Raw genomic sequence first — 26,001 nt, forward strand, 5'->3', positions numbered from 1 at the left:
TTATCATCATGCAAAAGCTAAAGAGGCCCGAGTAACTGTTGGATTGGGCTTCTCTCCCCGTGCTGCCTCACTCCGGCCATCTGCTGTGTATCGATCAGAATCCCTGCGCCTCGGACCGCGTGATGACCGTGTGCCGTTACCGTCAGTTTCTGCATCTGTTCAGTGACCCGCCCGGCAGCTCTCGGTAAGTCTCGGACTTTCCTCTGGCACTTTACACACGCTCGTGCTGTCAGTCATAAGATGCAATGCTGTTTATGCTTATATTATGTGCGTCAACGCGCACGCGGACGCGTTTCTCCAGACCTTTACAGGAGCGCGAGTCACAAACCCAATTACCGCGTTTACAAGAGACACATCCGTGCGTGAGAAACAGATCCTTCTGAATTACTGCTTTTCATATTAACATCGTTTCATATTTTACATGCGATTGCTCTCTTCAATAAATGCTGCTCAATGATACTTTGGGTGATTTAGCTAGTTGAAAACTGAGATGTAGTTTGCGGATATTCTCGGTGATTTCTGCGTATTTAAAATGTCATTTTCTTGAATAGACAGCGTTATAGAAACACGTGCAGCACTTCTGGAATGATAAATGAGATTGTTTGAGGGTTTAGAAATGCATTATAATGTCATTATGCCAACATTATCTCTTTCGCTCTGTGCATTTTGTGACATAGCCTATCATATTAATTTAATAATAGGCTATTAATAATAATATCTGTGCCGTTTTGTCCATGCAGCGAAAATGATACTATAGCCTACTGTATTTTAATATTATTTACCCTTTTATTTACCTTTAGTATTATTTACCTTTTTTCCCAGCATCTTCATGGGCCTCGAGATCTGACCAAACAAAACCAAACCACTTTTAATAAGCAGACACAAGAGATTTGAAAGTCCTGTGGGGGTTTTTACACGTCACGAGACTTTCAGAAAACATGAAACATGTTCACACACACACACACACACACACACACACACACACACACACACACACACACACACACACACACACATACACACGAAACGTTTAACAGGTGCGCAGAGATTTAAACAAAACAAAAATCTAATCAAATTCGACTAAAGTTAGGAAGTTTCACGTAAATCTGCACGACTCATGTCTCACTTGAGAATAATGTGCAATAGATGTGTTCAGAAAACGGCATTAATTCAATGTTCGCGTTGTTTTTAGCAGGAGAAATCAGACTGAATAAGTAATGCATTAAAATAGAAATATGAATTTTTTTTTTTACGACTTCAAATTATGTCCCGGATTATTGGTTATTAGCCTATTCTTTTTCTCTGTTATGAACCTACTGGACTAAAATATTGCATTATTTTAAAGACTTAATTCTGAGCTTATAAAAAAAAGTTTTAAAACGCAACACGAGGTTAATATCCGACATAATATTACTTTTTTATCAGTGTTTTTATTCCTTCCTTAAATATGACGTTCACATGTAATTCCAAGTAATTTAAATAACGTTTAATATTGTGTTATACGCCGTTTACATGTGATTATGTTTGTCGCATTTTAAGAATATATCTATAGGCCTATGAGGGAACGATATTATAAGACACATTTGCATGCATGAATGTATAGGCCTGTGTGTGTGTGTGTGTGTGTGTGTGTGTGTGTGTGTGTGTGTATTGGCTGTGATCTAGAGCTGAAGTCAGTGTGAAAGTGTGTGTGATGGTGCAGAGAGGGTTTATGTTTCTCTGATGATCATATTGATTGTTTTGAGTGTTCAGGGTTAATTAATAACTGCTCTTGTTTTCATGTGTGAGCGGTTTAACATGTCCGTGCGTGTATAGAAGAAAACCTCCATATTGTTATGATGATGATAACGTCTCTATTGCATATTTATTTCCACGCGATATGTTCATCATGTCAGACTCAGTGTTGCTGAAAGGCTGTGCTCTGCTTGCTGTGTTTCAGGCCCCGTGACCTTTAACCCTCGACACTTTCACCTCAGCGTGTCCGTGACACACAGGCAGATTCTCCAGTCCTCTTACATGTGTCTAAATACACAGAATATCATAGACAAATGTGTGTAATGTACTAATAAACGCTAAAGTTATAATCTGAGCCTTTGATATTTTCTATGATTTACATAATATTCACTGAAGACAAGAAAATTAATTTTTACTATAATAGACTAGCATATTATAAAACCCTACAACTATATAAAAATAGCACTTTACAACGGTTTAATTAGTTAACATTGACTATATTATTTAACATGAACTAAATCATTTGATATTCATTTCAACATTTACACTACTAATTACATTATTAAAATATAAAAAGTTGCATCTGTTCATATTATTATTTAATGGACCTGAACTAATGTGAACTAACAATAAACAGCTGTATTTTTATTAACTAACAAACATGAATAAATACTGTAACAAATATATTGCTCATTGATGTTATTAATCAGTGTTAATATCACTAATGGGACCTTATTGTAAAGTGTTACTGAACAAAATCTACATTTGACCAAAAAAAAAATCAACTCATTAAAATATTAAATTGTGCATTAAAAATGTAAATTATACACTGGAAAAAAAGGTAACCTGGTAACATCTAAATGAACTGGTCAAAATGCACGTACATGCAGTGTATTAACTCTTTTTATGGGTTAAATCATGTATAATTACAGGTTATCTCTTCTTTATTGTATAAATGCGTTTAACACTCTCAATATTAGCGATGCCACATCAATATGTTACATGTGTAATAATTTAAAATGCTTAAAATACAAGTAAATCTGAAATAATAAATGTGTCATTATGCGCATTTGTGTCGTCAAATACAATACAATACAATTGACTGCGTGTGTGTGTGTGTGTGTGTGTGTGTAAGAGAGTTGTATTGATTATCTGAAGCTGGTTTGCATCTTTTGCTCAGAGCCACAGAAACGGTTGTGTACAGTCATGTTTATGTTTATGTCTCGGCTGATGAATATCAGTGTGAGGTGACACACCCAAATATATTTATTATTGATCTCAGAGCTCAAATTAAAGTGTTTCTAATGAACAAAACATGTTTAATTGTTCATTGCATGCAGCAGACTGTAATTAAGATGTCTTCAGAATAATGTAAAACGCAAACTCTTTCCATTGCTCATGTCTTACAGCAAAATGTATTATTATTATCAATTATTATTATCAACAACATGGTCTCATCTGTTAATATTAGTTAATGCATTAATAACATAATATATATTATAAAAAATATACATACGTGAATAAACAAACACTTGAACTGTAAATTGTTACCAATTATAGTATAAATTTACGTAGACTTTGTTTTTTTTAAAGTCTCAAAATCATCATTAATCATAAAAGCAGAAAATGTGCACAAACCTTCATGAGCAGAGAAAGGAACGGGTTCGTTTGCTGCGTTTCTTTTTCCTCAACATTGATTTTCTATAAATGGAGAAGCAGAAACGTGCGGCGCACAAATGAAATATACCAGACAAACCCTCCACTTTAACACAAAGAAACTGTACAGTCTGTCTGTGTAGAGATTAATAACTGTATATTTCACATCCGACTGCATATCCCGATGTGATCCTGCATTAGAGATAGCCAGTCATATTAAATCATACTTGAACATGAAGAATTTTGATGATTGCCCATAGTACATTTTAAGCCATAACAACATCAGAAATATTGATCAAAACAATAAAACAGGGAATGAGTTGTGCGTGGAAATAAAATATATTTCTCCGTTTCTGCAGACAGTGAGTGCAGGATCTAAAGAGACAAAGCCGAGGGGTTGTTACATCATTCTGTTTGAACTTTGACCTCTCTTTTTAGGCTCAAAGGTCAGAGGTCAAAGAAGACACGAGAGCCAAACGCAGCCTGACACACGCCACGTCTATTCATTTCACGTAAAGCAACTAAATTTAATAAAACAATGTGTGAGATGTCTATAATTTACAGGTGAAACTGGAAAAATCAGAACATCGTGCAAAATTTATTCAATAATTCAACTTAAAAGGTGAAACTAATATATTATATAGACCTTATTACATGCAAAGTGAGATATTTCAAGCCTTTATTTGTTATAATTTAGATTTTCTTACAGCTTATGATTTTTTTTCCACAATATTATAATTTTGAATTTGGGGTTTTCATAAGCTGTAAGCCATAATCATCACAATTATAACAAATAAAGGCTTGAAATATCTCACTTTGCATGTAATGAGTCTATATAATATTTTAGTTTCATCTTATAAGTTGAATTACTGAAATAAATGAACTTTTGCACCATATTCTCATTTTTCGGGTTTCACCTGTTAATATACATGTATATATATATAACTATAGATTTCCACTTTTCTCTTTGTGTGTGTATATGTTGCTGTATTTTAATGGCAAAGCAATTTTATGTATCCATGAAGTGCATTACAAACATTAGAAAAAATAAAAAAATGCTTGTCGGTGATCAATGTTTCCTCTTCCTCTGCGCATGGATTATCAATAACATTTCTCTTGTGTTGTTGTCTTTGATTGACGTTTTGTGTTTTAAATCATGTTCAGAAGGACCTTTAAAGGAAATTTCGTCTTAAACATCCTCTTTAATGGTGAAGTATTGAACTGTCCTCGCCATATAACCCAGATTTATGACTCATAACTGTAAACAAAACAGCCAAAAAATGATTGCTTAAGGAATATTTCTGATGGCCATTAGACCGTCAATCGAAGCATCCGCAGATAAATCTATTTTACACGCTGGACACTGTGCAGAGTATTGGTTGTGTTTAAAAACACTGTTAAATGAAATTAAAATAATCATTAATAGTTCAAAATGTTGTATATGACATCAGGTTTGGTTAGTAGTGATGTAAAATATTAATTTGCACATATATGACACAACTTTGATGTCTGAAACTGAAGTTTATTCTCTCTGAAACAATCAAACATCGACAGGAGCTTAGTTCTGCGTTTACAATCGAAGTGATCCACATTTAAAGAATTAGAAAATAACACACACGCACACACACACACACACACACACACAATTAGTTTCGCTTAAGGTGCCCCTATTATGGTTTTTCGAACATGACCTTTCGTTTTGTGAATGTAAAAGGTCTGCAAAGTTTCAAAAATCAAAGTGTATAGAGTCAAATCAATTCTGCAGTGCCAGAAACAAGTCGTCAGTAATTCACACAAAATGTGTTTTTGCTGAAAAAAAGGTCTAGAAATGCGTTTTTTAAAAGATGAACTATAACTTGAGTGCCGCGTTTTTAGAACGAGACGCCACAAAAGACGCGGGATTCGAGAGCAACGGTCAAATACGTCCGTCTAGCGCGTGTTTACATTGAAAAACTATTGAAAAGTAGTGCAGTGGAATGTAATAAAGTCTCAAAGTTCAGATAAATTAAGTTTTTGTCCCTCAAAAGAAGCGATTCTGAACCTCTAACGAGTCAGTAATTCCAGTCGCTCTTCCTGCTGAACGTACGTAGATTTGTTACTAATTTGCATAATGCCAATCTGTGGTTTTCATTGGCTGAACAGCGTCTCTTAGCTCCGCCCTCAAACACTGTCGTGTATCTGAGACTGGAAGAGTTTGGTTCGTGTTGTTCATGTCGAGAAGACGCTGTTTTCTGCTGACAAAGCAAATCCACTTTGATGAGATTGATACGGTAAAACCCACGCCATCGTTACTGTTCGTATCACCGTGATCAAGAGCTGAGAGTCAGATATGATAATGAGCGTTTAGTTTCTGGCCAATCACAGCAGACTGTGCCGTCTGACCAATCACAGCAGAGCAGCTCTCAGAGAGGCGGGGTTTAGAGAGACTGGTAGATTCAGTCTCTCTAAACCCCGCCTCTCTGAGAGCTGCTCTGCTGTGATTGGATGAAGCGTTTCAGACACTGTGAGAAAACAGCAGATCCTGCAGTGGATATTATGAGGAAATTAAAGTGTGTTTTGATCTTTGATGCGTGTAAACTTAATGTAGGAAATTAGGAACCTGTAAAATAGCATAATAGGAGCACTTTAAATTTCTCTTAAATGATACTTGTGATCTCAAGATATGGTGTCAGAAACACATCAGAAAACTCGTCTTACAATCGAAACACATTCAGAACATGGAAACAAAGACAGATACAATCAAAAGAAGTCGGTATTATCAAAACAACAAACTGCATTCAACATTCAAGAAGAGTCCGGAGTGATTCTGTGCGGTTCCTTCGGGAAAGAGTATTATATACAGATAATGTGTGTTTACAGTCAGAGAACAGAAAGAAAGATTCCCAGTGAAGGTCGAGTGTCTAAAACAGGCTTTCTAAAACTATCCTGGACAACACTGAACATCAACATGAGAAAATAAACCGTGTTCTGATGTCGGTACTCGCTCTCTCATATCGGTTGCATTTATTTGAACAGAAATACAGTAAAACAGCAATGTTTTGAAAAATAACTTTTCTATTTGAATATATTTTTAAAATGCAATTTATTCCTGAATTTTCAGCATCATTACTCCACTCAGTGTCACATGATCCTTCGGAAATCATTATAATATGATGATTTGATGCTCAAGAAACATTTATGATTATTATCAATGTTAAAAACAGTATTTTTGTGGAAACCGTGATATGTTTTATTTTTCAGGATTCTTTGATGAATAGAAAGTTCCAAAGAACAGCATTTATTTGAAAATTATCTTTTGTAACATCATAAATGTAACTTTTTATCAAATTAATGCATCCTTGATATTAAATATTTACATTTGTGAATAGTAGTGTACTGTAAATAACGGTAAATTCTCACCTTTTAGATTCTGGATCAGAAAAACAACACATGATATCGAAATATTGTTGTATCTTAATTAAGTTTGGATGTGAACACTTTTATATTATGGAAGCGGCCAGCCAATATTTAAAATGTTTTCCTTTTGCATATTTTTTAAATTAATTTCACTTATCTCACTTTAACCGTACATTGGGAAAAGAAGCGAGGCCCTCGAGACTTTCAGACGTCAGCTGACAGACTTTTGCGAGGAAAGCTCTTTGGTAAATGTTGTAATGTTGATTTTACACTTCTCTATGTTCAGTGTTCATACAATATATGCATTTATGAAAAAGAAATGACTCAAGAACATTTCTGTCAGTGTTGAACAGACAAATAAGCAAGACAAGATTAATCAAACTGACAACCGAGTCCAACTTTTTAGACGCTCAGCGTTCTGCAAATGGATCCTCAGTAATATGATCAGGGATTGGACCGTATCCACTGTCTCAGCCAATCACGTCGTCTGTTAATCATCTCAGCCAATCAATTTGTTTGTTAATCCGCTTGGTCTTGCAAAAACAAATTTGCATGTCCCGGTTGATGGACTGATCACCGTCAGACTGAATAACCAACATCTTCGGCCAATATAAAGTATAATAACTGCAATGCAATAAAACACCATTAAATGCATCATACAAATAATGATTATGAAGCTTCATTGTTGGCGATTCATATGAAGACTGAAGATGTTTTTGTTCAGGTTACAATCTGTGTCTCTGCTTTCGCTTCAGCTTCATGACGTCGTACAGAAACTGCGGTATAATCTTTAACAGCACACATGTAGTGTTTATATTATCATCTATATAATGACTGTATTTAAATAAAAGAGGAATAAATGTTAAAGACACGACACTTCACACTGACCTGGTTTTCCACATGCACATTATGACTTCAGCGCGGGCACACACACACACACACACACACACACACACACACACACACACACACACACACACACACTGACTCTTACTCACAAACACACAAAAACACACACACACACACACACACACACACACACACACACACACACACTGACTCTTACTCACAAACACACAAAAAAACACACACACACACACACACACTGACTCTTACTCACAAACACACACACACACACACACACGCACACACTCACAAAAACACACACTTACACAGACACACACATTCACAACACGCACACAAACATACATGTACACACACACACACACACACACACAGACTCTTACTCACAAACACACACACACACACTCACAAAAACACACACTCACACAGCCACACACATCCACACCACGCACACAAACATACGTGTACACCCACCCACACGCACGCACACACACAGACACACACACACACACACACACTCACTCACTGACTCTTACTCACAAACACACACACACACACACACATCCACAAACATACATACACGCACACACACACACGCACACACTCACTCACAAACACACACACACTCACAAACACACACACTCACAAACACAAACACACACACACACACACACACACACACACACACACACACACACACACATACACACACACACACACACTCACTCAGTCTTACACACACACACACAGCAATGTGTGTTAATACCGTAATATGTACACATTCATGAACAGAATCAATCACAAATAAAATGACATAATTCATAACCCTTATATTCCTGAATTATGCGTAAAGTAAACATCGATATTTCTGCAGAACTCTGACAGCTCACGAGCCAATCAGAGCCTCTCACTGAGAATGCCCCGCCCACTGGAGCAATCTGATTGATTGACATGGGTCGTGTCCAATTTAAAACGCTTCGATTAGACTTAACTGCGTCTATATAATAATTCAGAAACATAACCTAGTAGACCAGCATAAACCTGGCATGCAGAAAATACGCATAGTGTTTTGATTTTATGGAAACTTGTTTCCACAACGGAATAAAAAAAAAAAAATTTCCTCAGATTTTTTATATTTTTTATTCCATGGCAGAAATAAGCTTCCATACATTTATCCTCTGTCACTATATACAAAACTAGATTCCTCTGAAGAAAATCGGTGTTTGCCTGCTGTGGGTCGTTGCCAGGGTGTTTCTAAGCGGTCGCTAGGGTGTCGTTGTTGGTTGCTAGGTGGTGACATACGTAAGTTCGCCTCATATTTTGGTCTGTATATAAATATATATATATATATACTCAAAGAAATCCTTCACAGGGATATTAAATGAAAGCATTTCTTTTATGTGCATTATATTTTAGTAATATTTGCATTATATCGTGGTTATATTATAACATGATGCTGTTGTTTAATGTTCACAAAAAGTGCACTTTAAAAAATGCTGGGTTGTTTTAACCCAATTTTGGGTCAAATATGGACAAACCCAAACGTTGGATTAAAAGTGCATTTTAAAAATGTAACCCAATAGCTGGGTTATTCCATATTTGACCCAAAATTGGACCCATTTTTTAGAGTGCACCAACTATCCTCATCGTCACTGACACTGATCTGAGCTTGATGTCGATAGTCTGCAGAAATAAAACCTCGAATCACCACAAACGTCCATTAGCCGAACCAAACGACCCTGAGTCCTGACCGCAGACCCTTTGACCCTGACCTCTGACCTCTAGGCGCAGTGGGACAGGCTGAGTTTCAGGACGCCGTCCGCGTGCATCTTGAAGAGCAGTTTGAACTCGGTGGGCAGCTGGTGCGACTCCTGCCACTTGGTGGTGAACTTGGTGCCCTTCTTGTCGTAGTAATGGTACGGCAGCTCCTTGCCGGTGTTGGGGTCCCAGCCGAAGGGCCAGAACCCGTACAGGTGCACCTGGTCACACAGGGACGAGGCCAGCGTGAACATCAGGATCCCCGTGCTCAGGCGCTTCGGGGACAGAGCCTTCGTTTTCCAGTACCTGAGGACAAACAAGAGGAACAAATTAGAAATTAGAAATAGGATTAACAAAATCAATAAGTGTGTATTAGCTGATATGTGGACCACAAAACCAGTCACATGGGTCAATTCTTTAAAATTGAGATGTATATATCATATAAAGCTGAATAAATAATCTCTCCATTGATGTGTGGTTTGTTAGGATAGGACAATATTTGGTCGAGACACAACTATTGAAAATCTGGAATCTGAGGAGCAAAAAAATTTAAACATTGAGAAAATCTCCTTTAAAGTTGTGCATTTATGTTCACGATTGTGCTGCATTCACTCACAAAAATACATGTTTTATATATTTACGGTAGGACATTTACTAAATATCTTCATGGAACATGATCTTAATATCCTCATGATTTTTGGCATAACAGAAAAATTATGCCTAAAAATTAGTCTTAAATTCTATCTGTAGGTCTGAAGAGCATTTGGATGAATCTCACAAAACATGTGATATATACATAATATACATATATTTATATTAGGGATGCACGGATATGAAAACTTTGCCTGATACCGTTAATTAATTATATTTGTAAGTCGATAACCGATATATTGGCTGATAAATCTGAATCCAAATTTTTTAATAATTTTTGAGAGCCTGAAACAATCCATGTCTCAAGCACACAATTATAATGTTCTCATTATAATAGTATATAGCCAATATGACAGACGCTCTGTCTCAAGCCTTCGTTTTCCAGTGCCTGCAGATAAACAAGAGGAACTGCATCTGAAAATATAGTTTGCATTGTTTCTTTTACATTCAGTTCTGATTTAAACAAACTATCTTTGCATATTTTGCAATGTCACAAATTGGAAATAGGATTAACAAAATCAAAAAGTATTCGCTGATATAGTCTATCTGTAGGTCTGAAGAGCATTTGGCTATATATACTTATATATATATATTAGGGATGCATGGATATGAACATTTTGGACGATACGATAACCGATAATTCTTTGTATTTGAAAGCCGATAACCGATATATTGGCCGATAAATCTAAATCAAAAATGTTATATAACTTATGAGAGCCTGATTACAAAAACAAAAGTCTCATCATTGAAATCCACGTCTCAAACACACAATTATAATGTTCTCATAATAATATTAAGTAGCCGATATGACAGACTTGCGCTGCACATGTTCACTTTTCTGTTTTTTTCCTTTTTTGAAGTGATTTCAATCATATTTCAAGCAATTCAAAATCATCATAATGAACAGTGCGCATCTGAAGAGTCTCAGCTGAAGGAGATAATATATTATTTATCAGCTTTAATATATTGGCCAAATTTTCTTATCGGGCCGATAACGAATGCATTATGGTATTTATCAGTGTCAACAATAATGTAAAAAAATCAAGTGTAAAGCCCTTTAAAAATTATATTATTACATTATTAAACAATACAAAACATCTATATTTAAAACAAAAACTTCATAGACAAAACCTTTATTTGTAAATTATCATAATGTCATAAAATGAAAATATTTCATTTCAAAATATGATATAATTTTGCTCCCAACATATATATATAAATAGAATTCCATATTGGTGGAATTTCAATAGAATTGGTATATACAGTATATATATATATATATATACAATTCTAGCAATTAAAGGAGAACTCCGGTGCAAAATGAACCTTTGGTCTAATTACACATTGTTACCTAGTCAACCGTTATCTGAGATTTGTTTTCATGATTATCGAATGTAAATAGTTTTATCTCTAAAAACAGTTTAGCCTATAACGCTAGTATAACGCTAGTATATGGGGCATGGAGTAATGACAAATAAAAATCGCTTGTTAATACCACTAACAAGGCTCAGACTCTATCAATCGATCTACGAACCACCGATCCAAATGCGCTGGACCATATGAGATTCTACACAGTTCAGCGCATTTGGATCGGTGGTTCGTAGATCGATTGATAGAGTCTGTTTTTCCAAGATGGATTCTGCTTATATACGTGAAGTTGACTGTATGTATAAAATATCTTCTTATTAAACTGTCTGGACACTGTCAAAGTTCTCAATGCTTCGGTTTGAGGGTAGGGACCTTCATTATGCTACCGTGTTAGTGTGGGGCTATTTTGAGCCTTGTTAGTGGTATTAACAAGCGATTTTTATTTGTCAGTACTCTAAGCCCCATATACTAGCGTTATACTAGCGTTATAGGCTAAACTGTTTTTAGAGATAAAACTATTTACATTCGATAATCATGAAAACAAATCTCAGATAACGGTTGACTAGGTAACAATGTGTAATTAGACCAAAGGTTCATTTTGCACCGGAGTTCTCCTTTAATATAAAACCTATTTATTTATTATGGTCAGCAATAATGTGAAAATCAATTATATAGCCTTTTATAAAATTACATTATTATATTATTTAAATTATATTAATTGACCAATGAATAAAACAAAACCCTTAATTAATTAATTAATTAAATTATTTTTCAAATTGTAAACCAGAATAAATACCAATACCTCTTTACTCTGCACTTCATTATACACTCTCATTCAAACGTTTGGGGTCAGTAAGATATATAAAAAAAAAAAAATTAACACTTTTATTAATTAAGGATGCATTAAATTGATGAAAAGTGACAGTAAAGAAATTTATAATGTTACAAAAGATTCGATTTCAGATAAATGCTGTTCTTATGAACTTTATATTCATCAAAGAATCCTGAAAAATAAAATGTATTAACCGTTTTCAACATTGATAATAATCATAAATGTTTATGAGCATCAAATCATCATATTAGAGTGATTTCTGAAGGATCATGTGACACTGAAGACTGGAGTAATGATGCTGAAAATTCAGATTTGATCACAGGAATAAATTACACTTTACTGTATATTCACATAGAGAACTGATGATTTACATTGTAATAATATTTCAATTTTTTACTGTATTTTTGATCAAATAAATCCAGAACTGGTGAGCAGAAGAGACTTTTCCCCCTAAAAATCTTACTGACCCCAAACTTTTGAACACGAGTGTACATGTGATTTTGACCCGGGTCACGGGTGTGTTTGTGTGATATTAGGGTAATGTAGGTAAAACCATCGACAGTCATAAACATGTTTTCCAGAGCAGAGCTCCGGCAACACAAGCCCTCTGAGATCTTCCCTGCAGACCCTTCAGCAGAGCTTCAGCTTTACATGATTCAGAGAAATATCCTCATGTACAGTTAACGGCGGTAAACCACTGCATACACACTGCACAGCTTACCCAGAAACCCCCGGGTAACACACTAATGCGTTTCACCAAAAGTGGCACATGTGTCTGCAGGAAAACTGTGACAACACATCCATGAAGGTCAGCTGCTCCTGTGTGTGTGTGTGTGTGTGTGTGTGTGTGTGTGTGTGTGTGTGTGTGTGTGTGTGTGTGTGTGTGTGTTCAGAGGTTCATTCGCTCAGAGCAAGGTTAGTTCAGCCACCATCTCTAATAGAGTCACAGCGCTGGTGAACAGTGAACAACCGTGTGTGTGTGTGTGTGTGTGTGTGTGTTTTATATAGGTCCGTTTATTCCATAACATTAGTGTGTGCATGAAGGTAAATTCCTACAGACACTGTTAAATTTAAATTTAAATTATTTTGAAGGTAAAACTGTTCTGAGCTTGTAATGAGTTTCGGGTCGGTAAGATTTTTCAGTTTTTGAGCGTGTCTCGTCTGCTGCTCACCAAAGCGGCGTTTATTTGATCAAAAATACAGTAAAAATGTGAAATATTATTCTAATGTAAATCGGCTGTTTTCTATGTGAATATATATAAAGTGTAATTTATTCCTGTGATCAAAGCTGAATTTATCATCATTACTCCAGTCTTCAGTGTCACATGATCCTTCACAACTCAGTATAATATGATGATCAAGAAACATTTATGATTATTATCAATGTTGAAAACAACTCATATTTTTGTGGAAACCATGATAAAACATTTTTTTCAGGATTCTATAATGAATAAAGTTCAAAAGAACAGCATTTATTTGAAATTTAATCTTTTGTAACATTATGAATGTCTTTACTGTCACTTTTCATCCATTTAATGCATCCTTGATGAATAAAAGTATGAATTATTTTAAAAAATCTTACTGACTCCAAACTTTTGAACTGTACTGCATGTACTTATTTATTTAAGCATTTTAAAAAGAGTTTAAAAGAATTACATTAATCATTTTCTATTCATTTACTTATTTTAAAGATGTAATTAAAAAAATATTATTAATATTATTAATTTAATATGAATACTATTAATAAAATGTATTAATATTTATTAATAGTATTAAATTTTTTATATCAAAATAAATGACATATTTTCTGATTATATTATTATTTTTAATTATAATTACAACCTGTACATGCAATCACGGAGATCCTTTTTGGTCACTGACTGTTAAGCCGAGTATCTATTAAACCTCTTGAGGAGCATGAGATCGTCTTCCGGGGTTAATCTGTCCAATCGGACACAACGACTCGCTTTAATGGGATTGCAGAAGATTACAGGACAACAGCTCGGCTCTGTGCGTGACGAGTTAAACCCAGCAACTCTCACTCGCTCTGTTTACATGCAGCGAGTGTGATCATCTCATCTTCTGCTTCGTACCATCCCAAAAATACAGTTTACATCTTGCTATTCTGACTCTCTATCTCGCAATTCTGAGTTTACATCTCGCAATTCTGACTCTATCTCGCAATTCTGAGTTTACATCTCGCAATTCTGACTCTATCTCGCAATTCTGAGTTTACATCTCGCAATTCTGACTCTCTATCTCGCAATTCTGAGTTTACATCTCGCAATTCTGAGTTTACATCTCGCAATTCTGACTCTCTATCTCGCAATTCTGACTCTATCTCGCAATTCTGATTTACATCTCGCAATTCTGACTCTCTATCTTGCAATTCTGAGTTTACATCTCGCAATTCTGACTCTCTATCTCGCAATTCTGAGTTTACATCTCGCAATTCTGAGTTTACATCTCGCAATTCTGACTCTCTATCTCGCAATTCTAAATTTTCATCTCGCAATTCTGACTCTCTATCTCGCAATTCTAAATTTTCATCTCGCAATTCTGACTCTCTATCTCGCAATTCTAAATTTTCATCTCGCAATTCTGACTCTCTATCTCGCAATTCTGACGCTCTATCTCGCAATTCTAAATTTTCATCTCGCAATTCTGACTCTCTATCTCGCAATTCTAAATTTTCATCTCGCAATTCTGACTCTCTATCTCGCAATTCTGACGCTCTATCTCGCAATTAAAAATTTTCATCTCACAATTCAAAATTTTCATCTCACAATTCTGACTCTCTATCTCGCAATTCTGACTCTCTATCTCGCAATTCTGACTCTCTCCATCTCGCAATTCTGACTCTCTATCTCGCAATTCTGACGCTCTATCTCGCAATTCTAAATTTTCATCTCGCAATTCTGACTCTCTATCTCGCAATTCTAAATTTTCATCTCGCAATTCTGACTCTCTATCTCGCAATTCTGACGCTCTATCTCGCAATTCAAAATTTTCATCTCACAATTCTGACTCTCTATCTCGCAATTCTGACTCTCTATCTCGCAATTCTGACTCTCTCCATCTCGCAATTCTGACTCTCTATCTCGCTATTCTGACGCTCTATCTCGCAATTCAAAATTTTCATCTCACAATTCTGACTCTCTATCTCGCAATTCTGACTCTCTATCTCGCAATTCTGACTCTCTCCATCTCGCAATTCTGACTCTCTATCTCGCTATTCTGACGCTCTATCTCGCTATTCTAAATTTTCATCTCGCAATTCTGACTCTCTATCTCGCAATTCTGACGCTCTATCTCGCAATTCAAAATTTTCATCTCGCAATTCTGACTCTCTATCTCGCTATTCTAAATTTTCATCTCGCAATTCTGACTCTCTATCTCGCAATTCTGACGCTCTATCTCGCAATTCAAAATTTTCATCTCACAATTCTGACTCTCTATCTCGCAATTCTGACTCTCTATCTCGCAATTCTGACTCTCTCCATCTCGCAATTCTGACTCTCTATCTCGCTATTCTGACGCTCTATCTCGCTATTCTAAATTTTCATCTCACAATTCTGACTCTCTATCTCGCAATTCTGACTCTCTATCTCGCAATTCTGACTCTCTATCTCGCAATTCTGACTCTCTATCTCGCAATTCTGACTCTCTCCATCTCGCAATTCTGACTCTCTATCTCGCTATTCTGACGCTCTATCTCGCTATTCTAAATTTTCATCTCGCAATTCTGACTCTCTATCTCGCAATTCTGACTCTCTATCTCGCAATTCTGACTCTCTATCTCGCAATTCTGACGCTCTATCTCGCAATTCTGACTCTCTATCTCGCAATTCTGACTCTCTCCATCTCGCAATTCTGACTCTCTATCTCGCTATTCTGACTTTTTTGGGGAATTTTGAGTTTATATCTCAGAATTCTCACTTACTCCTCCTGTAATTCTGAGTTTGCATCTAGAAATTTTTACTTTTTATCGGAATTCTGAGTTAGTTTATATCACAATTCTGACTTTCTTCTCGGAATTCTGAGTTTGCATCTCGCAATTCCGACTTTCTTCTCAGAATTCTGACTTCTCGGAATTCTGAGTTTACATCTAGGAATTTTTACTTTTTATTGGAATTCTGAGTTAGTTTATATCTCACAATTCTGACTTTCTTCTCAGAATTCTCAGTTTACATCTCGCAATTCTGACTTTTTTTCTTAAAGAATTTGAGTTTACATCTCGCAATTCTGACTTTTTTCTCTGAATTTTGAGTTTACATCTCAGAATTTGGACTTTCTTCTCGGAATTCTGAGTTTACATCTAGGAATTTTCACTCTTTTATCGGAATTCTGAGTGAGTTTATATCTCAGAATTCTGACTTTTCTGAGAAAAAAGTCAGAATTGGGAGACATAAACTCGTAATTGTGAGGAAAAAAGATGTTTGTGTTGATTTTTTTATTATGTGTCTTAATAATAATAATAATTTGTTACATTTATATAGCGCTTTTTCTCGCCACTCAAAGCGCTTTACACAGAAGGGGGAATCTCCTCAACCACCACTGGTGTGCAGCTCCACCTGATGATGCGACGGCAGCCATATTGCACCAGAACGCCCACCACACACCAGCTTACTGGTGGAGAGGAGACAGTGATGGAGCCAATCAGTGTATGAGGATGATTAGGAGGCCATGATGGACCGGATGGGATTTTTAATGACCACAGAGAGTCAGGACCACGGTTTAACATCTCATCTGAAGGACGGTGCTCTTTGTCAGTATAGTGTCCCCGTCACTACACCGGGGTGCTAGGACCCACACAGACCACAGGGTGAGCGCCCCCTACTGGCCTCACTAACACCTCTTCCAGCAGTTTTCCCAGGAGTCTCCCATCCAGGTACTGGCCAGGCTCAACCCTGTTCAGCTTCAGTGGGTGACCAGTCTTGGGCTACAAGGTGATATGGCTGCTGGCTACAAGCTTAAAGTCTTAAGTTCTTAAGTCTTCAACAAGCTTCCATACAAAACTCAAAATAACACCATAGTATTTTTAGAAGAGTGGTTCTCAAATGAAGCTTAAACAGGTTCAGATATACGTACAAAATCTCTTACCTGTTCACATACTGCATAATGTTTCCCGGCCAGGCTAACTGCACTTTGAGCTGCCCCTTGTGCTCTACGAAGAAATCTACGAGTGTGCGTGTGACAGTGGCCGACGTGTGGAAGAAAAAGGCCGGGATCCACAGGATCGCGCCGTCCAGCTTCTTCAGACTCAAGAAGAAATTGTTCCTGTCCTGGATGGTCAGCAGGTTGTTGTAGTATTTCTCCAGAATACTGGGGTTGAAGGTGGTGAGGTTGGTCCGGCGGCCCACGTCGCGACGGAAGACTTCGGTGGGCGCGAAGTTGCAGCGGAAAACAAAGTCATACTTGTCGATCTCGGGGCCGCAGCGGCTCCCGGTGAGGATCCCGCTGTTTCCCACCACAGCGCAGGTGTTGTAGCGCTTGTTGAGGACCGGAGAAGAGTCCGGGAGCAAAGACCTGAGGTTCTCGCCGATGGAGAACACGTACTTGTGACTGGAGTAGTCGTAGTGCATTAACTGACCCACACGGACGCTGCTCTTGGTCAGGGTGAAGTTGTGCGGGACGTCGATGTACTGGCCGATCTCTTTACTGGAAAACACACGCAACGACATCAGAGTGAAGTGAACAGAGTCACAGAGACGCAACACAAGGGAGAGAATTAGCAGCTGTTTTAACACAGATTTTAGGCCCGTTCAAAACTAGAATATCCATAACCGTAAAGTCTAAATAATATAACTATACTTAAAAAATATTTAGTAATATTTGATATTACATACACATGTGAGAGTTGACGTTGTATAAACAGTTAGAAAAATTATGTTTTCTAAAATGTTGACATTTGATTTAAAAAAGATAAAAACCTTTATAATAATATAAATAAATAAATAAATAACAAGAATGATAACTATAACATAACATTTAACATGTGAGAGTTGATGTGTTTTAATTTTTCTAAATAATTTTACACAAAAAATAATAATAATATTATTAAACCTTGTTGTAGTTACATTAAAAAAAAAATAATATTACTATTAAAAATATTAATATTTTTAATATTAAATATTACATACACCTGTGAGAGTTAATGGGTTTTTATTATTTTATTTTTTAAATAATGTCTTCATAAAATTTAGCACTTTATTTGAGTCATTTATTAATATTAATAATACTCAATTTTAAATGAATCATATTTTAAAATAAAATGCTTTCAAAATAAATAAAAATCAAGAACAATAACCATAAATTTGAATAAAATTTCCGTTTTAAAATAGATGTATTAATATAAAAATATCAATCATTAAAAAAATAGATATATACATAATAATAAGGATAACTATAACCATAACATATATTCATATCAATATTTAATATTACAAAAACGTGAAAGTTGATGTTTTATAAACATAAAAAAAGTGTTTTTGATTTAAATAAATTAGAATGATAACTATAACCATAAAGTTTTAATAATCATTCTAACTAAGGAAATAAACTATAAGGACTAAGTCACTGATTTCTGAAGGATCATGTGACACTGTAGACTGGAGTAATGCTGATAAATTCAGCTTTGATCACAGGAATAAATTACAATTTACTATATATTCACGAAGAAAACAGCTGCTTTACATTAGAATAATATTTCACAATTTTGCTGATTTTACTGTATTTTTAAACAGATAAATGCAGCCATGGTGAGCCGAAGAGGTAGTGTATATATTATTAATTCTAAACCTATTCAGATACTCTCATCATCTGCAGTGTGTGTGTGTGTGTGTGTGTGTGTGTGTGTGTGTGTGTGTGTGTGTGTGTGTGTGTGTGTGTGTGTGTGTGTGTGTGTGTGTGTGTGTGTGCGTGTGTGTGTGTGTGTGTGTGTGTGTGTGTGTGTGTGCGTGCGTGCGTGTGTGCGTGTGTGTGTGTGTGTGTGACGTTCACCTTTGCTCTAAATAAGCGCTCTTGTTAAACCTCCAGCTGCTGGACTCCTGTATGTTCTCGTTGAGGGCATTGTTCAGGGACGTGAACGCAGGGTCCAGGAACTTCATTGCCAGTTGGGACCTGACGAGAAGATGGACAGACAGAGGAAATGAAAACACTGTTCCTGTTCCAGCAGATCCCGATGTCCCGCTGATGGCAGATGCTGAAAGTGGTCCCAATCAATCGGACCCATCCAGAGTCCTGTCAGTCACGGGCCGCCCGGGGCAGTCGATGCCCGCTCTAATTAAACAGCCTCTTTTAGACTCCACGCCTGCTCGTTTGTTCAGGCTTGTTCCGTGTCATTATCAGAGTCTGGGTTACGGCCTCAGAGGTCAGAGCGTGTGTTGCTTTACAGGACGACTCAAGTCACTCACAGTAAAACTCAATCAATTCACACACTCGACTTTTGTTTTGTTTTTACAGTGAGAAGAACTATTTTTGGTGCCACAAAGAACCCTTCAGTGATCAGGTCTTAAAATAAGCATATTTTCTTGAATGTTTTAATATTCTAAAGAACCTTTTAAAACTATAAAGAACCTTTTGTGGCATGGAAAGATTTAATGGATGTTACATCATCAATGCCAATGAAGAATGTCTATTTTTAAGAGTAAAGTTTCTAGACAAACTTTGAAGCCTAGCCAGAAAGTTTGAAGTAGTTTTAACAGCTTTAGGTCTGAAGCTTTTAATTTAGTAGTTTTAAAAGCTAGAATGTTAGATATATGCATGATTTATCATGTTTCTAGCTTTATTTAGCATATTACTAGCATACAATAACATTTGCTAGCATGATTTAGTATGTCGCTAGCATGTTTCTAGCCGGATTTAACATTAACATGTTTTAGCATGTTGCTAGCATTATTTAGTGCATTGTTAGCATGTTTCAAACATGATTTAGCATTGTTAACATGTTGCCAGCATTATATGCATTTAGTGCATTGTTAGCATATTTCTAGCATATTAATAGCATGTATTTACATTTGCTAGCATAATTTAACATGTTGCTAGCATATTTCTAACATGATTTAATATTTTTAATATGTTTTAGCATGATTTGACGTATCGCTAACATGATTTAACGTATTAATACCATGCAATAACATTTGCTAACATGATTGAGCATTTTGCTATCATGTTTCTAGCATGATTTAACATTTTGCTAGCATTATTTGGTGCATTATTAGCATTTTTCTTTATATCAGAGTCAGTGTTTCTGAACTCCTGAAACGCCTCCATTGTAGTCTTGAGTTTCTTCCGGGAACAAACACGTCACAATATTCCTCATTATAATAATTAATACGCAGAATAAAGGGGCGGGGCCTGGTTGAGTTAGTTAGTAGTGTGTTAAACTGGTGGTTATGGTAAGGGGCGGGACATTTCCCAAACACACTCGAAGCGCTCGACCAATCACAACACACTGATCCAGCCGACCAATCAGAGCACAGTGTGCTTTTCAGAAGGCGGGGCTTCATCGAGACAGGAAGTAAACAGAGCGTTACTGACAGACTGGGAAGAGAGGAGCCGCAACAATGGAGAATATGAGGAGAATAATCAACATTCAAGCAGGAAAACTGTTCTAGTGGAGATAAAAACAACAAGGGCATGACAGATCAGACATTTGCTGTAAACCTGTTGGCATGTGCAATTACTTACACACTGAAATTATTCAAATAAAACTTAAGTAATTGAAATCAAGTCTCTCGTACACTACTATCTGATCTGAACTTAAAGCACATTTGAAGGCACTTCTGCTAGTTTTGGCCTTTTCTCTCTTCCCTGGCGGAAGTTCAGATGGCGAACCGCTGATGAATAACATATGGTCATACAAGAGTGCTGGATCAAAATAACTCCTGCTATGTAACCTTGACTGTAGCAAAAGCGTCTGATTACTGACTGGAAATGAAACTGCCAGAGGAGTAAATCAGGACCAAGGACAGCGTCCAGGGCCTCCATCCTTCAGTTTCAATCAAACACAACATTAAAACTGGACTTTGGTTGCACTTTAACCGTGAGTGTTTCCGTACAGCATAGTTCTTCACATAACTCTCATCAAGTAACAAGCACTTCTGTGCACATGTTTGATTTCAGCCAAAAGGAAAAGTAGTGAGACTATTCTACATAATTAGGTTAAGTATTTTTTAAAAACATATTCTTGATGGTCAGCAAGTTAGACTAAGAAATTATGCATTAATCAAATGTAAAGTAGTTTATCACTCGACATTTGCCCAAAAAACTTTCTTAAAAGAGCATTTTTCTTAATGTGGAGAACATTTTAATATTCTACAGAACCTTTTTCAATTATAAAGAACCTAAAAGGTTCTTCATGGAACCATTGGTGCCAATAAAGCATCTTTATGTTTAAATGTGTATCACTCTTCAAAATAAAGGTTCTAAATGGAATCTTAAGGGTTCTGTCAGGCACTTCATTTATAGAACCTTTCAGGAGTTCCATCATGGATCATTTTATGGATTTAGTTTGAATTAGCCTACTTCATTTTTTTATTTAATTAAATGTTATATTAAACAGCTCATAAACATTCCTTATCACTAGAAAAAAAAATAACAACCCATTAAATATAAAAAGTATTATGCAATAATTTAAGGCATTTCTCCTTATTTAGAACCTTTTTGTCAGACACGGTTGTTAAAAATGTAACCTATATAGAACCTTTTTATATATATAAAAGTGTTTATTATGGAACTATAGATGCCAATAAAGAATATGCGTTAGAATAGAATGCATGACATATATAATATGAATGCAGCCAGCTGACTGTTCAGAAACCATTACTCTGCGAAATATGAGAATGTAGGTTAGTCCATCTTCATGAGCCAGGACTGAACTGCGCATGCGCACTGAGCATCATGACAGAAGGACAAGAGGCCTTTCCCAAAAATGTGATCAAAACACACGCTTATTTACCCGCATGCGATTAGAAACGCTGCCCTTTTGATTTATAGAAATAAACAACCCCGTTATGACATTTTTAATGAATGTATGTGATAAATCACGTGTTCACTCACCGAAACCCCGCGTGAAACATGTACATCCGCGGACCGCCGCCGTTGGCGTATTTCGGGCCGGTGAAGATGAAGTCTTTCTTGATGGACACGTAACTGATCAATGACAAAATGAGCAAAGCGACGCTGAACATCACCAGACCCAGAACACTGACGACCCGAACCATCTCAGCCCAGAAAACACTGCGATTCACACACGGAGAAGGAACATGATGGCTGTGAGCTGCACCGTCTCAGATGCTGAGGATGATGAAGATGAAGAACCGGGATCCGCGGAGTCTCTCATCAGCACCGGCCGCTGCCATGTGCAGATAAACGTCGAATATGGGCGTTTAGCTGTAAACACCTGCGCTCACATCCGTCTCATGCATAAAACACCGGCGATATTTAAAGGAGACTCGATCCTGTTCAGAGAAATCCAAGAAATAAACAAGTCACTGCAGCAGATGGAGGCGCTGGAGCCTCCACGGCCACTAAAGGGTTACACGGATTATCCTGATCTCTCTCTCTCTCACACACACACACACACATCTGCAATATCCTCATAACAAAAACACGTTCTGCATTTTAGATCCCTGCACAAGTGCACAATAGCTTTACTGTATGAAATCATATTGTTATTCAATATATTTAGGGCCAAAAGTGATATCCGGACAAAGAAAATGGACATCTTCACCATTTATTTAAATATTATAAACGATGTTGTAAGTTGTGCTTGGAGTCGATTGTTTTATTTGTAATAATAACATAATTAAAGTAAACATGACAAATTGTGTCAACAATCATTCAAAGAAATTACAAACACATGCAAAAACAGGAGAGAACCAAAAAAAATATTAATAACTGATTATGTTGCTTTTTCCTGTCAGCTTTTTGTTTTTCTATAAAATAAAATAAAATTGCACTGTAAAATAAAACCTGTAGCTGTAGTTTGCCTTTTTAAAATAATTTTGTCAGATAAATACCTTAACAAATTTAGAGTAAATCACTATGTTGTGATATAATGATTTCTACACCAACAATAACAATACAAAACCCCACAATGTCTGCAGTAATGTATAATGTTAATATGTGCAGAGATTACTGTAATCCCGATACAAAATACAAAAGGTCAGGGATTTTGACTAATGGAATGGATAGTATCGGACTGTGTATAATCTCATATCATTTCATTTTGTTACGGGTTGCAAGTAACTTGCAATTTAATAAAATTACGGTGACATTTGTGGTTACTGGAGAGCTTCAAGCCTAGTTTGCTTTTATGGAAATTAAAAACAGAAAATTGAACATCAAAATCTACTTCTGCAAGTGAAAATGCTAATAGTTTCCTCTCAAAGCATCCGGACAAAACCAGGATTGTTAGCAGCCGCTAACAAGGACTTAAACCTGCTGAAACCTTTGGATTAGCAGCTCAGACTTGAAACCGTCATCTCAACAGTTCCAGTGATTTGTGTGTAAACACTTAATGAGGAACCATCTAAAGCAGCTCTAATCACAACTGAACCTCATAAGTGACTGATCCGAAACACTTTTCATAGACAGCAATGGCTAACTAACGCTACTATTAACCATCACTAAACTAGTGCTACAGTTAACCACCACTAAACTAGTGCTACTGTTAACCATCACTAAACTAGTGCTACTGTTAACCATCACTAAACTAGTGCTACTGTTAACCATCACTAAACTAGTGCTACAGTTAACCATCACTAAACTAGTGCTACTGTTAACCACCACTAAACTAGTGCTACTGTTAACCATCACTAAACTAGTGCTACTGTTAACCATCACTAAACTAGTGCCACTGTTAACCATCACTAAACTAGTGCTACAGTTAACCATCACTAAACTAGTGCTACTGTTAACCATCACTAAACTAGTGCTAGTGTTAACCATCACTAAACTAGTGCTAGTGTTAATCATCACTAAACTAGTGCTACTGTTAACCATCATTAAACTAGTGCTAGTGTTAACCATCACTAAACTAGTGCTAAACTAGTGCTAGTGTTAACCATCACTAAACTAGTGCCACTGTTAACCATCACTAAACTAGTGCTAGTGTTAACCATCACTAAACTAGTGCCACTGTTAACCATCACTAAACTAGTGCCACTGTTAACCATCACTAAACTAGTGCCACTGTTAACCATCACTAAACTAGTGCTCCTGTTAACCATCACTAAACTAGTGCTACAGTTAACCATCACTAAACTAGTGCTACAGTTAACCATCACTAAACTAGTGCCACTGTTAACCATCATTAAACTAGTGCTACAGTTAACCATCACTAAACTAGTGCCACTGTTAACCATCACTAAACTAGTGCTACTGTTAACCACCACTAAACCACTGCTACTGTAAACCACCACTAAACTAGTGCTACAGTTAACCATCACTAAACTAGTGCCACTGTTAACCATCACTAAACTAGTGCTACAGTTAACCATCACTAAACTAGTGCCACTGTAAACCATCACTAAACTAGTGCTACTGTAAACAACCACTAAATTAGTGCTACAGTTAACCATAACTAAACTAGTGCCACTGTTAACCATCACTAAACTAGTGCTACAGTTAACCATCACTAAACTAGTGCTACTGTTAACCATCACAAAATTAGTGCCACTGTAAACCACCACTAAACTAGTGCTACAGTTAACCATCACTAAACTAGTGCTACAGTTAACCATCACTAAACTAGTGCTACTGTAAACCACCACTAAACTAGTGCTACAGTAAACCATCACTAAACTAGTGCTACAGTTAACCATCACTAAACTAGTGCTACTGTAAACCACCACTAAACTAGTGCTACAGTAAACCATCACTAAACTAGTGCTACAGTTAACCATCACTAAACTAGTGCTACAGTTAACCATCACTAAATTAGTGCCACTGTAAACCACCACTAAACTAGTGCTACAGTTAACCATCACTAAACTAGTGCTACTGTAAACCACCGCTAAACTAGTGCTACAGTTAACCATCACTAAACTAGTGCTACAGTTAACATCACTAAACTAGTGCTACAGTTAACATCACTAAACTAGTGCTACAGTTAACATCACTAAACTAGTGCTACTGTTAACCATCACTAAACTAGTGCCACTGTTAACATCACTAAACTAGTGCTACAGTTAACCATCACTAAACTAGTGCTACAGTTAACCATCACTAAACTAGTGCTACAGTTAACCATCACTAAACTAGTGCCACTGTTAACCATCACTAAACTAGTGCCACTGTTAACCATCACTAAACTAGTGCTACAGTTAACCATCACTAAACTAGTGCCACTGTTAACCATCGCTAAACTAGTGCTACTGTTAACCACCACTAAACCACTGCTACTGTAAACCACCACTAAACTAGTGCTACAGTTAACCATCACTAAACTAGTGCCACTGTTAACCATCACTAAACTAGTGCTACAGTTAACCATCACTAAACTAGTGCCACTGTAAACCATCACTAAACTAGTGCTACTGTAAACAACCACTAAATTAGTGCTACAGTTAACCATAACTAAACTAGTGCCACTGTTAACCATCACTAAACTAGTGCTACAGTTAACCATCACTAAACTAGTGCTACTGTTAACCATCACTAAATTAGTGCCACTGTAAACCACCACTAAACTAGTGCTACAGTTAACCATCACTAAACTAGTGCTACAGTTAACC

General features: G+C 36.4%; 1 protein-coding gene across 3 annotated transcripts in view; it reads right to left on the minus strand.

Annotated features, from left to right (window-relative positions):
* Positions 1-8,011: 8,011 nt before the first annotated feature.
* The window catches only part of st8sia3 (ST8 alpha-N-acetyl-neuraminide alpha-2,8-sialyltransferase 3), a 59,576-nt gene continuing 41,586 nt past the window's right edge, over positions 8,012-26,001 (minus strand). For 2 of the 3 annotated variants that reach the window (XM_079586512.1, XM_079586513.1), the window contains 3 exons: positions 19,262-19,381; positions 17,363-17,920; positions 8,186-9,714 (listed from right to left, as the gene is read on the minus strand). In XM_079586512.1, the coding sequence (XP_079442638.1) occupies positions 9,432-9,714; positions 17,363-17,920; positions 19,262-19,368 (948 nt within the window). In that variant the 5' untranslated portion in view covers positions 19,369-19,381 and the 3' untranslated portion in view covers positions 8,186-9,431. Of the gene's footprint in view, positions 9,715-17,362; positions 17,921-19,261; positions 19,382-22,321; positions 22,794-26,001 lie in introns of those variants that run through there. The other variant, XM_079586511.1, reaches the window with a different exon arrangement.

The sequence above is a fragment of the Phoxinus phoxinus genome (assembly GCF_949152265.1).
Source record: "Phoxinus phoxinus genome assembly, chromosome: 17".
Classification (NCBI taxonomy): Eukaryota; Metazoa; Chordata; class Actinopteri; order Cypriniformes; family Leuciscidae; genus Phoxinus; species Phoxinus phoxinus.